Source organism: Artemia franciscana, chromosome 5 (genome assembly GCF_032884065.1).
Source record: "Artemia franciscana chromosome 5, ASM3288406v1, whole genome shotgun sequence".
NCBI lineage: Eukaryota > Metazoa > Arthropoda > Branchiopoda > Anostraca > Artemiidae > Artemia > Artemia franciscana.
The window spans coordinates 30,639,699-30,656,566 of NC_088867.1; the positions used below are offsets into that span (position 1 = coordinate 30,639,699).

General features: G+C 35.2%; 1 protein-coding gene across 2 annotated transcripts in view; it reads left to right on the forward strand.

Moving 5' to 3' along the window:
• Positions 1-5,741: 5,741 nt before the first annotated feature.
• The window catches only part of LOC136027249 (zinc finger protein 62-like), a 35,786-nt gene continuing 24,659 nt past the window's right edge, over positions 5,742-16,868 (forward strand). Inside the window, exons 1-2 of one of the 2 annotated variants that reach the window (XM_065704320.1) lie at positions 5,742-5,816; positions 15,558-16,280. In XM_065704320.1, coding sequence (XP_065560392.1) covers positions 15,559-16,280 — 722 coding nt within the window. In that variant the 5' untranslated portion in view covers positions 5,742-5,816; position 15,558. Of the gene's footprint in view, positions 5,878-15,557; positions 16,281-16,868 lie in introns of both variants that reach the window. The other variant, XM_065704319.1, reaches the window with a different exon arrangement.

A 16,868-nucleotide genomic window follows, 5' to 3' on the forward strand; every position in this document is an offset into this window, starting at 1 on the left:
CAAACTTACAAGATGACCCGAGAAGAGGAATCGCAGTCTGTGTGAAGGCAACCTTATCGGTAAGCAGAATCTCTCTTAACAAAGTTTTGGATTGGGTTGAATATTTAGCTATAGAGATTGTGCTACCCTGAGAAAGTCTAGTTTTAGCCACTTTTTACCGGAGCCCAAGTTGCCCAAACCTAATAGAGTCTGAACTGGCACTTTGTAAGGCCTTGTAGTTGCTACAAGATAAGAAGCCAAAGAACCTTTTAATAATTGGAGATTTTAACCTTCCTCAAGTCAGCTGGGTTGATGGCTTAGGGTATTCCCCCTAGTATCACGAGAGTCATGGTATAAATTCTGCTTTCCTCACTCACCTAGCAGAAAATACCCTCGCTACTTGATCTAGTAATCACAGACAACCCAGATCAAATTCTAAGTATCAATCATTTACCACTGATTGGTACAGGTGATCATGTATGTCTCTTAACAACTCTCCAACTGTCACCACCCTCTTCCCACCATATTTGCAGAAGATATATCGATTACGAGAAAATCCGCAAGGAACTAAGGAAAATGCAAAATGGCGACTGGGAAGCACTGTTTGAGCACAAGTCAAGCAATGACAGCTGGAATCTCTTCAAGGAAATAATGCTAAAGCACGAGGAGACATGTACCACTGTCTCATATATCAAGAGGCCACGCACCCTACCTTACTTGACAAGGTCCATAAAATGGGAAATGAACAGAAAGAACAGATACTGGGCAAAATACAGGCAAACCAATTCTCGAGAAATATATGATAAATTCAAAAAAGCAAGGAATAGACTGAGAAAGATTACACGATACTCTATAAAACAAACATGAAGATATCATTGCTACGGAAAGTAAAACTAATCCAAAGAAGTTTTGGAATTATGTATCATCAGCAAACCCAAGACGACATTCCATTCCCTACCTAACCACGCCATCTGGCAAAATCACCGATCATGCAGAGATGGCCGAAACCTTAAACAAACAATATTCCTCAGTCTACACAGTGGAAAACTCTAGAAACATCCCAGAAGCCCGGGAATATCCTGTCAATGTAACAATGCCAATGGTTGTCATTTTTGAGTCAGATGTCCAAAAACGACTGAAAAAGCTTGACGCATCTAAGTCGAAAGAACCAGACGGTATACACCCGAGACTACTCAAAGAGACTGCTGAACTAATATCCTCACCTTTAGCAAAAAACTCCAAGAAATCACTAAAGGAAAAAGCTGTCCCCTCAGACTGGAAAAAAGCTACTGTTATACTATTACACAAGAAAGGCTCCAAAGACAAAGCTGAAAATTATAGGCCAATAAGTCTAACATCAGTAACTTCAAAGATTCTCGAGGGAATCATAAATGATGCTGTTATTAAGCACTTGAAATACAACAACATTATGTCTCCAAATCAGCATGGCTTCCGAAATGGCCATTCCACGGACACAAACCTTATACAGTCATACAATGAAATCACCAAACTACTGGAAAAAGGGACACCCTTGGACATGATTTTGTTGGATCAAGCAAAAGCATCCGAAAAAGTCACACACCTAAGGCTGAAAAGAAAGCTTCAAGCTTGTCGCGTCCACTTGGACATCATTGAATGGGATGTAGACTTCCTGGGAGAACAAACCCAAAGAGTTACTGTTATTAATGATAAAGGAGTACGTGTACTATCATCACCTATACCTGTAGCGGAGTTCCCCAAGGAACCGTGCTTGGGCCATCACTTTTCAACATAAATATCAATGATGCTCCTGAAATACTCGAAAAACCTTCTCACACTTTATGCAGATGATTCTAAGCTCATTGGGGCAGCATCATCTTGGGTGGAGGCTGCCTCAATCCAAGCCGATCTCGACAAGCTGGATGACTGGGCTAGACAATGGCTACTTGAATTTGATTCAAGTAAATATAAAGTTTTAGATTTTGGCAATAAAAATCAAAAATATATTTACACCATGCAAAACCAAATAACTGGTCAAAGAGAACCCCTAGTTGCAGTTACAGACGAAAGAGACTTGGGTGTCATAGTCGACTGCCAGTTAAGGTTTCGAAGTCATACTGAAAAGATTGTAGCTAGTGCGAATCGCGCTTTAGGGACAATTAAACGAACATTCACGACTAGATCTCCACAAACAATCATCAAGCTATACAAGAGTCTTGTCAGAACAAGGCTAGAAACTGGCATGTCAATTGCATCTCCCTTCTACAAAGTGGACAAGGACATGATAGAGAAAGTACAGAGGAGAGCAACAAAGATATTTGACGGGTACCAACATCTTTCTTAACCAATAAGACTGCAAACTCTGAACTTATGCAGTATGACTTACCGAATAAAAAGGGGTGACATGATTAACACTTACAAATTGATTCACAACAATCCAATTCATGGTCTCTTCTTCATCGACTCATCACAGCGAACAAGGTCATTCTAACAAGCCCATAAAGGTCAACGCTCAGAGGAGGGAACACCATCACTTCCTAACCAACCGAGTAGTAGACCACTGGAACTCCCTGAACGATCATACTCTATCCAGTAAGACCGTCAAAGAACTCAAAGTCTCACTTGACAAGGAGTGGAGCAATAGGGAATGGAGGCTCGAATGGGACACCTTGGAGTCCCATACCAGAACATAAGCCCTAGTCAATAAAACCAACTCAATATTCCAAAAATTTCCGAATCGATCCACATAGCAATTTTTGAAGAAATGCTGAGCAATGCTACAGGACGGAAAATCCTTCAATTGCTCCAAGTTGCAATTTAAGGTAATTTAAGGTGAATTCAGTATATCATATGGAATTGCATAGATCTATTCCCAAACTATTTTTATCATATGTATGTCTCAAGCAACACTTATACCGCCTTGTTTTGCTTTTGTAGAATAATATATTTGGTTGGAATCGTAATTAGCATGAAATGATAAAAGAACAAGTAGGTTAGTATCATCACTGACTAACATAGTAAGAAGAAAACTAAACAACTCAACAGAAATTTTGACGGTCTTGACATTGTAGGTACTGTGTTTGATAAATCCCAAGCACTGGTGGAATATCATTGAAAAGATGCTTTTAATCTTCCAATGATGTATGTGAAGAAGAGCTCCACCGTCCAAAACTCGAAGGTGGGGTCCTAGTAGTTCTTTTTTATTTGAGCACATGTTATCTAAGTTTTTAAAATATTCAAATTAAGCTTTTGTAAGATTAGGCTTGTTTGGTCTCCTCGTAAGCCTACGATCCTCAAATAGTGACGAAGGAATAACACGCAATTCATGTTTGAAGCAGTTTCTTTCTGGTATGTTTGAAATTTTTGCAGAAATCAAGAGCCTTAGGATCATTAGGTTACAATCTATGTGCTTAGTGTCCAGTGAGTCAGATCTCTTGGCTTTCATGAGGGCTATTTGTAATTTCTTTCTGGAAAAAATACTCCTTTACTGACTTGTCAACCATGTTTGACTCTAAGGGAGCCATTGTTCCATTCATAATATTTCTCAGTCCTTCACAGCCATTGAATAAATTTGACTTTTCAAGCATTTCTACGACAAGTAATCTGCCTTCGTGGTCCCCTTATTGTCTTGAGAGCCCCATTTCCTTCTGTTGTTCGCTAGTCCAGTACTTTTTTTCTTGGAAGCTCCTGCATAGGACAGTTTACTTCAATAAAAACATGACCCAACAAAACCAAAAGTATTAGTAGAATTCTGTTATTCCGCCTCCACCAGAAAGGCCTACACATGCCTTAAGACTCCTCAGAAATTCTTGTTCTGTAACCAGGTCAGCTGACAACCCAGTACACTGCCTTTCTGAGTGCTTTTTCTTATGAAGACCATTGTCTCAAAAAGATCTCTAGATTTTAGGGCGATAAACGGATAGCTTATCCATTTTTTAAGGTAGATTCTAGCAATTTTTATTTACTGGTTATTACCTACTGCAGATTCATTTTATCCTGTCCTATTTTGCTGCTAAAGTAGCTGTGACAAAAGTCTTGACGTGCATGAGTTCCTTTCCCATTTTGTTAAGACAATTTTTGTCAATATTATGTCAGTAATAGCCAAGGCTCTTCGGGCTCAGACGTGGCATTTCTCCCTTTTCGCACTGCTTTGATCTATTAAACTGAATTTTAATACAAAATGGTTATGATCCAACTTCAGAAGTTTCTATTACTTGACAAAAATACATGGTAACTGATTAGCCTTTACTAATTGCTTTTCCCCCTTCTCATATTATCTTCAATAGCGAAGCTAATGATTGAATTTCATTTCTGTGGCACGCATGAATCCGACCAAGTGATCATCTCAGAAAGGTCAGGATAGGTAGATGGAATTTTCTCAACCATTAGGACAACGCAAGTTACTATTTCGTTTGCCTGACGACCTAGAACTGTTTCAACCCACAATATGCAGCACATTTCTTCTATGCGTCCACCAGAAGTCCGTTCATATGAGTATACACTCTTCAAGTTATATGCTGCAATTCTTGTGTGTAGAAAAATGATGAAGTATTACCGCGAGGAAGCACAAATACATTTTCGAGGTCGAAGCATAAAACTGCTACGGAACTATTAGTCGCATCCCTTTTGCTCTGCCCTCCAATCTTAGCCTTGCTAAGTCAAAGTCGATCAATCTGTTTAAAAAATGAAAATTTTCTGCTTATGAATTAGTGGAAATGTAATATCGGTACTCTTTATAGTAATACTTTTTTAGACTTGTAATTAAAACACTTATCTAAAATAAAAATGCTTTTAGATAGGGAAATCTTTAAGAAGATTTTTAAAAATTTCGATTTTTAATCAAAATTACCAATAGGATTTCACTTGAAAAGGTTGCTTGTACATTTTTGCTTGACTAGACTCACTTTTCTTTTTCAGGCCTTTCTTTAATCATATAGTTATCATGTAAATAATGTGTTGCAACTGTACGGAATAACGTGTACCAAAAATTTGTATTTTTTAGAGAACCAAAGGTATTTTACATCTTCGGCTTGTGGTTGTTATTAGTATAGAACAGCGTGTTCATAAGAATTAGCTATATTAAGTTCTAAAAGCTGTTAAAAAGAGTTCACAGCTATTTAACCATAATGACGTCTAACCCTGCTGCTAAAAACAAATGGAATTTGGCGGATCACGCAAAATTATTGTTTTTCCTTGAAAGCGGAGCAGGGTGAACTAAGCAAGCAAGGGAAAAGTAAAACTAGATTAGGTACAAAACTTTGGCTGAGCTTAGCATAAAAAACTATTTTAGCAATATTTCATTATGTGTGGCACTGTAGCCCGTGCTTCAGTTTGCAGCACTATGATACAATCTTCTTTTTTTGTCATGGTTGAGCTGATGGAATGGAGATTTTTAAAAAAGACAAACGGATTAACAAAAGTGTAGACAGTAATTTTTATATTTGTTGCGAAAGATTTCTGCGAAGTTTCATTTAATCAGGACCACTATTTTTGCCGTATTTGTTTCGAAAGATTGGTTCTAAGTTTGAAACAACCAGACATAAAAAAAAAATAAAATTGATGTAAAACTTATCCAAATGCACTTAGGGGCCCTCCATGTGTCGCGGTGCAAGCCACGGTCCGTGAGTTTTTTTTTTAACTTTAGCACCGAATTTGTTGTGAAACACGCAAATTTTGGCAATTTTAGCACTTTAAGAACTAACCATAATGGCAGTCTTAGTTTTAAAATCTTGGAAGAAATTTGGCATGTTTTTGAAAGGGTCTGGCGTGTTTTTCGTCAACATCTTCCGGCAACACTGATTAGAATATCCCCATTATTATCATCTTAACAAAACTATTAAAACCAAATAGCCTAGAAAGTGAGGATTAAAGCATTTTGCTAATGCTTTTTGCTAATATCTTCTGTTTATTGTTTTAAAGGTTAATATTAAGGCATTTAAGCTATTTTTCCTTCTCTTCTTTATATCTTATGACTGGTAGTGTGGAATTCATTTCTCCTGGTTTCTCTGTAGTTCTTGGGAAGGCATTGAAAATGTCTGACCCCATTGATTCAGGAGGAACAGTTTTATCTGTTGTTTTTACAGGTGAGGACAGTATCATTAGAGTCTGGTTGACGAAAATGAGGCAGCCTTGTCTCCTTAATTGACCACTGGGTGTAATTATGAAAGGAATTATGCTGTTAAGGAAGCAAATTAAAGAATGCCAAAAAGACTAGGGATCACCTAATGCTGCCAACTGCTTTAAAATCAAAATTATACAATGCTGAATAAGGTTATAGAGATAGGGAAGCTAGATTTGGCTAACAATCTAACATTAACATTTTTTGGTGAAAAGAACTTCTCTATCCACAGTTCACAGGAATTGCCTTCAAACCCCCTAAGGGCTACATGCCTGAGGGGCTGGTATTCTTTGATAAGGGCATTTTTACAATAGAGACTGATAGGATATCTGTTGATGGTTTTATCATTGCTCTCTCACTTGACCTTCCTGAATTTATTTCTATTCTGGGTATGGAAAAAAAAGGTCATATATTCCCTGTGTCAGGATCGGCACCCACTGCCAAAGTTTGTTGTAGTAAGCGTAGATGTTCAAGATGTGCCAACAGCTGCCAAACACCATCTTGTACTGTTAATTGAGAAAATAATTCACTATTCAAGTGACCAAATTGTCTTGGCAACCATCATACTAAAGACAAAGCATATCCCATAACAAAGAATGTCAAAAAGGTTATTGTTAAGGCAGTACAAGAAAAAATCACCATTGATGCTGCAAAAAAAAAAAAAAAACTAAACACAATCATGTCAACTCAACAGAGAGTCTTAAACCCCCTAATTAAGAAAATAATTGATGAAATCTTAACAGTTAGAATTCCTGAAATGATCATTTCATTTCTATCCTCAAAATTTAAACAAATTGAAGATTTAATCTCAGGCCATCTAGAAAAAAAAATGTTTCAGGATTGTCATGCCTCACATGTATCATCTAATAAAACATTTACACCCCAAATAATTCTTTCTGAAGATGATTTGGAATCTATTCACTCAGTCCTAATCTCAATTTCAACAGTAAAACCAAAACATCATGAATCACAAAAAATCTTACTCAACAAAAAATCAATTCTTCAAAAGAAATGCAGGTGCTCTTTCACCTATTTCAAAACAAAAAGCAACTAAAAAAATTGAAACAATCCTTAGTATGAAAAACCACTAACAGTTTAGAATGAAAATAGTTCAATTTAACACAACAGGTTTACCCATTGATTGTTGGTTGAGTTGAAAAGATTTTTGGATATTGAATCCCCTGAAAATTTTTGCACCCAAGAATCTCATTTGTCCTTAGGTAGAAACTTTAATATACAATACATAGAAAAGATAGAGTCCTTAATCTCTCTTCTCAAAAGGTGGAGGCCTTTTAACACTTGTTAGAAATGATTTGATTAGCTCTATTGTCAATATTGATGTCCAGTCATCTATAGAAGTATCAGTTATGAAAGTTGAGACTGATAATCTGCCTCCTCTGTCAGTTATCAATATTTGTATAAATAAACCCTCTTCTTTCAATCATCCTACCTTCAAGAAACTATTAGTTCTTTCCTCAAACCAGCTAGAACTTGGTAATTTTAATCTTCACCATCCTCTGTGAGATTCAACCTACCCTAAAGACCCTCAATCATTGTTGTTATTGGATTCAATATCTGTCAGTCATAACTCCCACATACTAATTACACCTAAGAACTTGAAACTTATGTGCATTCCCTCAATGGTTGAAATTCAACTATTGACCTTTGTTTTGTTGGTAGCAGACTACTTGTTTATTGTAAGATGTCCAGGATCCCTGATAATCTTGGCAGTCAGCATTATCCAATTATTACAGAACTGTTTAAAAGACCAGTCCTATCTAAATTCAATATTGTACCTAGATAGATTTTCAATGAGGATATTTGGAAACCATGGGCAGTTAAATTAGGAAGTAGGGTACATTGTTTAAATAATGATATGAATGATTTAAATGACAATATCACTAAAAGCATCATTGATGCTTCAAATCTTTTTTCAAACTCTAAACACAATTAGTAAAAAATAGAAAAAAATTGACATTTTTGGAATAATAAATTAGAATTACTAAAACAAAATAAGTGTAATACCAGAAATATCTGGTTTTCAGATAAAAGGAACCTTTATAAAAATTGAAATGAGAAAGACTGAAGCTATTTTCAAGAAACATAATCTAGCTCAAAGAAAATCAGCTTGGGGAGATATTTGTGAAAATCATTTTAATCAGTCAACTCCTACTAAAACCCTTTGGAAAAATTTGCAGGATATCAGCATAGAGAGCAGTCTATTCAAGGGATTAAGTCTGATGATGTTCACTTAAGTTCAAGCCATATGAAATGGCAGAGACATTGAATAGTCATTTTGCAGGCCAATATTCAAATAATTGTACATATAATAACTCTCTGTTTATGGAAGCTCAGTTTCCCCCAGGGTCTGTCACAAATCTTGACAAAGATTTTGATATGGATTAGTTAACTTCTACAATACAGTCTCTAAATGACTCAGCATTTCTTGTCTGCTATGAAGGCTCCTTTGCTTTACTGCAGAATGCCAGAACTGCTGAACTTAAGAATTATGTTGCCAGAAAGCTAACACCAAATGACCTTCATCTCTCAGCAGCATCTTCCATGGAGAGGAGAAAACTGGCAAAAGTGCCTATGTGCCAAGGTGATTACAAAGCACAGGATGAAATGACAATTGCAGAAATTATATGGGCTCTGAAGGTGATTGAGTCTGACTATTCTGGGAAATCCATAGATGACAAAACAGGTGTATATAAAAAAATGTTCCAAGATACAGTGGTGAAAACTTTTCCTTCAGGCAAACTAAGTTTGCTTATTTTTTTAACCATAGTTTTTGGACCCTATTTCTGGAAGATGACCCTGGATAAAGTTGGCAGAAAGCAGTTGTTGAAAAGACTATTTTTTTTGTATCCTGATGAAGTTTCAAAGCCAGTTTCTGCTCACAGTTATAAAATGCTGCCAGGAAGTTACCCATTGCAACTCAAAAAGACATGTTAGTTGACAAGTTTCAGCTATTCCAATTATCTAGACTTTTGTTGGATCCAGGAAGGATTGACAACAAGCAGAACAAAGTGATCCAAGGAAGAAAATATCCAAACTTGTTAAAAATACTTTGACCATTTCACACAGGTCTGCCAGCATTGAATGGGGTTTTTCCCTTTCTGGGCAAGTTCTCAGCAAAGAAAGAGTTTCAGTAAATGAACAAACTTTGAATGTGAAACTTGTTGTGAAAGATAGGTGGAACAGAACTACAAATACTGTTTTTTCAAATGTAGAAGAGGCCTGTTGCCTCTTCTGAAAATAAAAGCTCTTTACAATGCAACTTGTTGTCAGATATGAAAAGACTAATGGAGGATTCCCCTATTGTTATTATTGATTTATTTAAGGTAAGTTTTTCCATGGATTTATTTCAGGAATTGGGCAATGATCTGATTTGAGAGCCAGAAATTTTTTTGTGAATTATTAAGAGGAAATTTAATTTTGAGGGGGTTTTGGGGAGGACTAAAATTTGATTTTTGGGAAGAAACTATTATTTTTAGGATTTGTATATGTAGCTGCTTCTAATGTTTCAAAATATCCCAGTAGTAACTGTAGTGTTCATCTTTCCACATTTGAACAAGCAATTCCTTTTTGAGTTCCTACAATCTTTCTGTCTATTAGACACATTTTAAGCTGTGTTACTTGTTTGGACCATCCTGACAGCATCATCTGTTTATACCAGTGCTAACATTGAAATAGTAGGGAAAATGAAAACATGAAATTGTAAGGTCCTTTAATTGGTTTTGATTTCTACTCCCTAGTTAAGACTGAAGACAAAGATTTTTTAAAGGCGAAGTGTGATCCCAATGGAATGCATCACAATGGTGTGGCAGAATACATTCCTACCTTGTGTGAAAAAAATATGACCTAGTACCTAAAGGTGTCTATTTCAAATAGGAAGATTAGTTTTGAGGACTTGGAGAACTAAATTTTCTTTTTGGGATTCTGAAAATTCAGGGATAATGGAAGCACTGCCCATTTCTTCTTTTTCATAGATAGCCACCATAGTTTCATCTATTGTTAAAACAACTAAAATTGTTATCATTACAACAGCTAGTTTCTTTGCAGAAGGAATAACATAAGCTAAGCATCAACCATTCAGAAGACTTTACAAATAATTAGCTACTTTTACCTGATGAAGGATAATTTCAGAATTTAATTAAAAATTGTATTGACTGATTGAAGTTGTACAGATTAAAACCAAAGTGAAAATTAATGTTCAAACTGAATAAACACAAATTTGTGCATTTATTTAAAATCATGTAGTGTTCAAAACTATCCCAAAATTCAGTTTTTTTCAAACATGTAGTTGCACAGCATCTTGTGTTTGATTAATTTTCAAAATTAATTTTTACTTAGAACCACATTAAGTACAGAAGCAGCTATAAGTACCATGATCAATAAAACGAATCATATAAAATTATTTGCTCCCACAACGCAGTCACATTAGTAATCTTTATTTTGGCATAGTCAGGGCTTTCATTTTTTTGGTTGAAAAGCTATTCTGTGAGTGCTTAAGGGCAGTAAGGTAAATTTCAGGGAATGTTGATCTATATCAGAACATACTGCTATAAACATTGAGGAGAAAGTTGAACTAAATCACAACATACTATGTGCATACAGATCACTGATACAGGCGTATCAGCAACATTTTTGGATAAGCTTATCATATCAAGAAGAAACCAGGGGTATCATGAGTGGGATGCTCAGTTGAGCAAAAGGCGAAATTTACCTGCTACTACTGCTATTAATACTATTGCTCTGCTAATGATAATACACTATTACTACTACTGTTGTTCCCACTACTACTTTGATATTAGTACAATTGAGGCTATGCAAATGAAGGGGAAAATTAGACAGAATATTGACGAAGGATTTGAACTATGTTAAAACACATTTTGTGCATGCAGATTGTCAAAAGGGCATATCTCAAAAATGGATTTAAGTATTAAGTTGGGACTTTCAGAGAATACTTGAAGGAGAAGATCAATTGGCAAAAAGGTAATACATGCCTGTCACTACTAACACTCCTACCACTGCTACTTTCACTAATACTACTACTGCTATTTTCTCTAATACTATTACTGCTACTAAACAACTCCAACTACTACTTCAGTTGCACAGCGTGTAAGGCATAGAGTTTTAAGATTGAAAGGGTGTAATGGTTTTTTATGGCACTTGGTATTTACCAAGTGACATATAGTGATTTCAAATTCTGTCAGTCTGTCTGTCCTGGTTTTGCTAGTTTAGGCACTTCCAGATAAGCTAGGAAGATGACATTTGGCAGGTGTACCAGGGACCAGACCAGATTAAAATATAAATAGTCGTTTCCCCAATTCGATCATCTGGGGGGGAGGGGGGAAATGAGGTATTTTTAACTTGCGAATGGGTGATTGGATCTTAGTGAAATTTGATATTTAGAAGGATATCGTGTCTCAGAGCTCTTATTTTAAATCCCGCGATCTGGTGACATTGGGGGGTTTTGGAGGGGGAAATCTAAAATCTTGGAAAACACCTAGAGTGGAGGGATTGGGATAAAACTTGGCAGGAAAAATAAGCACAAGTCATAAATACATGATTGACATAACCAGAATGGATCCGCTCTCTTTGGTAGAGTTGGGGGGGGGGGTTAATTCTCAAAAATTAGAAAAAATGAGGTATTTTTAACTTATAAAATAGTAATTGGATCTTAATGAAATTTCATATTTAGAAGGATCTCGTAAGTCAGATGTCTTATTTTAAATCTTGACTGGATCCAGTGTCATTGGGGAGAGTTGGGGGGGGGGTACCAGACATTGCTTAGAGTGGATAAATCAGGATGAAACTTGGTGGGAAGAATAAGCACAACTCCAAGATTCATGATTAACATAACCGGACCGGATCTGCTCTCTTCAGGGGGCGGGGGGTAATTCGGAAAAATAAGAAAAATTAGGTATTTGTATTACAAACAGGTGATCTGATCTTAATGAAATTTGATAATTTAGAAGGATCTTTTGCTTCTGAGGTCTTATTTTAAATACCGACCAGATCAGGTGACATTGAGGGGAGTTGGAGGGGAAAAGGATATCTTAGAAAACGCTTGGAGGGGAGAGATTGGGATGAAACTTGGTCGGTAGAATAAGCAATTGTTTTACATACGTGGTTGATGTAATCAGACTGGATCTGCTCTCTTTGGGGGAGTTAGGGGGTCCAGTGCTTTGGTGAGTTGGTGCTTCTGGACGTGTTAGAACGATGAAAATTGGCAGGCGTGAAGTCTTTTTCCACGATTCGACCATCTGGGGGGCTGAAGGGAGAGAAAAATTAGAAAAAATGAGGTATTTTTAACTTATGAGTGGGTGATGGGATCTTAATGAATTTTGGTATTTAGAAGAACCTTGTGTCTCAGAGCTCTTGTTTTAAATCCCAACCGGCATTAAGCCTCTGATTTTCCTTTTAAATCAATCTATTGCTTCTTATAATTTTGCTAGGGCTCATGCCATATGGGCTCTTAGCTCTTGTTGTTTCATTTTGACTCTCTGCGTTTTGTTGGTTTGTTCTTTGGCATTTTTCTTGAGTATGCTATTTTGAGCTGAAGAAGAGAAGCAGTTGTCTTGTCAAAATATTTGCTTTGTATGTATTTTCAGTATTTTCGTTTAGCCTTAACAAAACCCATTTTGATTGTTTTTTTTATATATATATATATTATCACAGGCCAATGTGGTTTAAGAAATTATCTACTTCTCCTATTACCACCCCAATATTAATACTATTAAGGCTAATTCTATGAAGGTAAAATGTGGGAAAATATTGATGGCAAATTCAACTCACAAAGACACTATGTGCCTTTAGATTGTCAAAAAAGTGTATCATAAGAATTGATTTATGTATTAAGTCGTAATTTTTAGAGAATGCTTAATGAGGAAGAGCAATTGGCCAAAAGGCAATATATGCACACTACTACTAGTACTACTACCCCTGCTACATGTACTAGATTTACTACTATTACTGCTACTTCTATTGCAACTACTTGTAAGGCTAAGAGCATTAGGATTAATATTTTAAGAACCTTATGAATATAGAGGATATCAAAAGAACATATTGACAATGTCATAGCAATGGCTAGTTGTATTAAATTGAGTACTAATACTATTGCTGTGACTACTGTTACAAGTATACCTAAGGGTATGAAGATGAAATTTTCGGACAAGTTTTAGGGGTAAGGTAAACTGAATCACAACATGCCATCTGTATGCAGGTTGTCTGAAGGGTATATCAGCAATATCTTAGGGACAGTTTTGGGTGTGAAATTATAACTTACAAGTCTTGTTGTGGGGGATTTTGAACTAACTAAAATACAATATTTGCATCAGAACACTTCTGCTACTAAAGCTGAGACTGCTAATATTAATAATACTGCTACTTCTATAACTACTGCTACTAAAACTGAGGGTATTAAGGGGGAAAATTTTGGGTAATGTTGGGTAATGCCCACATAGTTTGTCAAGAGGACATATCAGCAATATTTCAGGAACGATTGATGGTATTAAGTTGAAACTTTTGTTTTATGTTGAAGGGGATGTTAAAATAAATCAAAGGTGCTATTTTCACCTTTGTTGCATACTACAAAGTTAGCATACTGCTAGTAGTAGCACACTGTACTACTGTTACTACAACTGTTGCTACTACACAAGCAAAGGGTACATGGTGGGTAAAAAGTCACTGACCCTTTTTATTTTTCAATATCTTTATTATTTCTTAATATTTTTTTTTAAGATCCTGGAAATTAATTATGGAGAAATTCAGAACCATACAACGTACAAAAATTGTAAAATCGTACTATCAAAACTAGAGCTCAATAATTCAAACCCAATTTGGACAATTGAATGGGTCAGTGACTTTTGGCCCACCCTGTATTATTGGGGAGCTCTCAAGGAATATTTGGGCGGATATTAAACTTGATAAACTAAATCAAATCAAACAATGATCATGTAGATTGTCAAAAGGGTGACAAAGCAATATCACAATACCAGCTTACATTACTAGATTAGACCTTTCAGGGTATTTTTTGGTGGAATCACGTTGTGGCGGAGTTTTGAACTAGTCAGAAGGCATTATGTTTATACCTTTAATAAAGCTTCTCTTACTGTTACTAATGACACTAAGGGCATTCAGTTGAAAATTTTACAGAACGTTCAGATTTAAACTATTGTTTTCTTTTTCTCTGAAAAAGACTGCCAAAACAAAACGAACAGAAATTAATAAAAATAAATCTGTTCCTACCAAATAGGTTTTTTCAAACAAAAGTGAAGACCTCCATTAGATCAAAAATGAACATAAATAATCTACTAAGTGTAAAACTTCCACAAATTAGCCTCAATAAATAAATGAAACTCAGAATGAACAGAAATTATATTTAATAACCGAGTCAAACTCAAAATGAGCAGAAATTAGCACGAGGTGGGCTTATAACCTCTATACCTTCTCAAGGCCAGATCATAATTATCCCTTCACTAAAAAATTATAAATGAATTAATCCTTAAAATCTTAATAGTTTTGATTTATTAAGATTATAAAAGTAAAAACATTATAGCGGTTTTTCAGTAAAGTGCAAAATATATTGAAAAATATATTGTGAGTCCTACTCATGTTAATCTCTGCTCGTTTTGAGGGAGACTTGGTTATTTATTATAATTTCTGTTCGTTCTGGGTTTCATTTGTTTATTGAGGCTGATTTGTGGAAGTTTTACACTTGACAGATTATTTGATTCTATTTTTGCTCATTTTTGGTTTAATGGAGTTCTTTACTTTTCTTTGAAAAACTCATCTCATGAGAAAAGTTTTTCAATTAATCATGTGATACGTTATGATGTAACAATATCTTCTGTTTTATTTTAACTGTTTTCTTTTATCAAAAGAATTTGTCAAACTCTGATTATGCGCTTTCATCTAGAGTACTGAAATTGACGTAAGGGAAAGCTCAAGTTCGTTTTGAGTGAAAAGGTTAACAATAGTCAACGTCACCTACTGTTACGATACAGAATCATGGCCTCATTATAAAAAGCTAAATAAAATACTAATTTCATATGTTTTATCTATTTTGCAAAGTAAACTTGGTTGTTTTTCTAGATTTTTTACAGTAAAATAAATTGTCTCAAGTGTTTTAGCAGAAGCGACTTTCCTGGGTTTTTTTTTCTGTGTGTGTGTGTGTAAAGAAAAAAAAAAGACAAAACAGGAAGAAAAAAAGCAGAAATCTGATTATAAGCTACATAAAAATCTGTTAAGCTTGTAACATAATTTTCCTTAAAAAAATATTATAGTTTACTGTGCTCCTTTGAGGCTTGGACTCTGTGGATTCCCTGCCCTCTCTCTTGTTGTATATGAGTACCATTAAAAGGGTTCAATTTGTATGCCTCTCTTCACCTAGCAATCCGTTTTTCTATTCCTCAAAAATAAACTTCTTGAAATTTTTGTTTGTGTTTGAATATAATTTTTTTTTGCTTAATAGAATGGAGGTGATGCACATGATGGAAACGATATCATCACCATTACTTAGCTGTCCAACTTTACGAGAAGATGATATTTATCCAATCGCATTTTGTTCGGTTGAATATGGTGGTGAATCAGAGAATACCTACCAAAGAAAAGACTTGTCTGCATTTATTGACCTGTTGTATGGAGATATTGAAGTAACACCTGTAGTAAGCAAGTCAGTAATTTCTATGGAAATAGAATCAAGAACCGATTTAGATAAGAAAATTCAGAAGATTCTTGAGACAAGCCAATTAAGTAAGATTATACCCAGTGATAAGCAGATTGATGAAGATGAAGAGAAGTCCTTAAGCATTGATGAAGAATCAGGAAGCAGCAATGAAAATCATGAAGAAACAGAAGAATCAAATGATAAATCTGTGTTTACTATTGAAATTATTGAACAAGTGCTTCAGAGGCAGCTTACATACTATGAGAAGTTTGCATGGACAAAACTAATGAGAAATACCTATGGTAGTACTAAAGTTTATAACAAACTTTATATGTGCAAAGAAACAGACCACAGATGGATTTGCTATTATTGTACTGCAATTGTCGAAGGGAACATGGATGCGTTTTTGGTGCATTTTAATGAATGGCATTCAGATGAGAAACCTTTGCTTAGCTGCAATTTTTGTCCACAGTTTAGAAGTCCAAAAGAACATCAAAACCATATAAAAGCCCATTTAATGGAAAACGGGTAAGAAACTTAGCTTATTTTATAGTCATATATGCTTGTGTGTCATTTGGGTGGGGGAGGGGGTCCAAAGAAACATGGTGCATTATTGTGCCCTCGTTTTTTTAGGTATTCTTCATACCGTAGTCAATTTAATTGGAACAGTTGAAACTTCTGGCCAAATTATCTAATCAAGTTGGTATCAGACATGTTCTTTTATAACAGCTAACTTTTCTGTTTTGAACATTTTTTGTTTCCCATTTTCAAGCTTAAAAAATAATAACAAAAATGCGCTTAATTGAATTTTTTTTAAGAAGGGGGAATTTTAAGAATACAAAATTGTATAAATATATGAATAGCATATAGGAGAATTGTAAGCACTTCATGATATCTTGAGAAGCTGGTCCTAAAGGCTTCCTTGCTTGTATCTATAGTCAATTTTATCTATTTGTTAGTGTCATATATAGTGAGACTTTACAAACAACAAGGATAAAACCAAACCGAAAATGACCGTTGCCATGTCAATAAAATGAAATAAAGATTCTCAAGTGCTATCATATGATAGTGTTTTTTATACACTAAAAGCATAATTTCCATAGTAGCTAACAAACT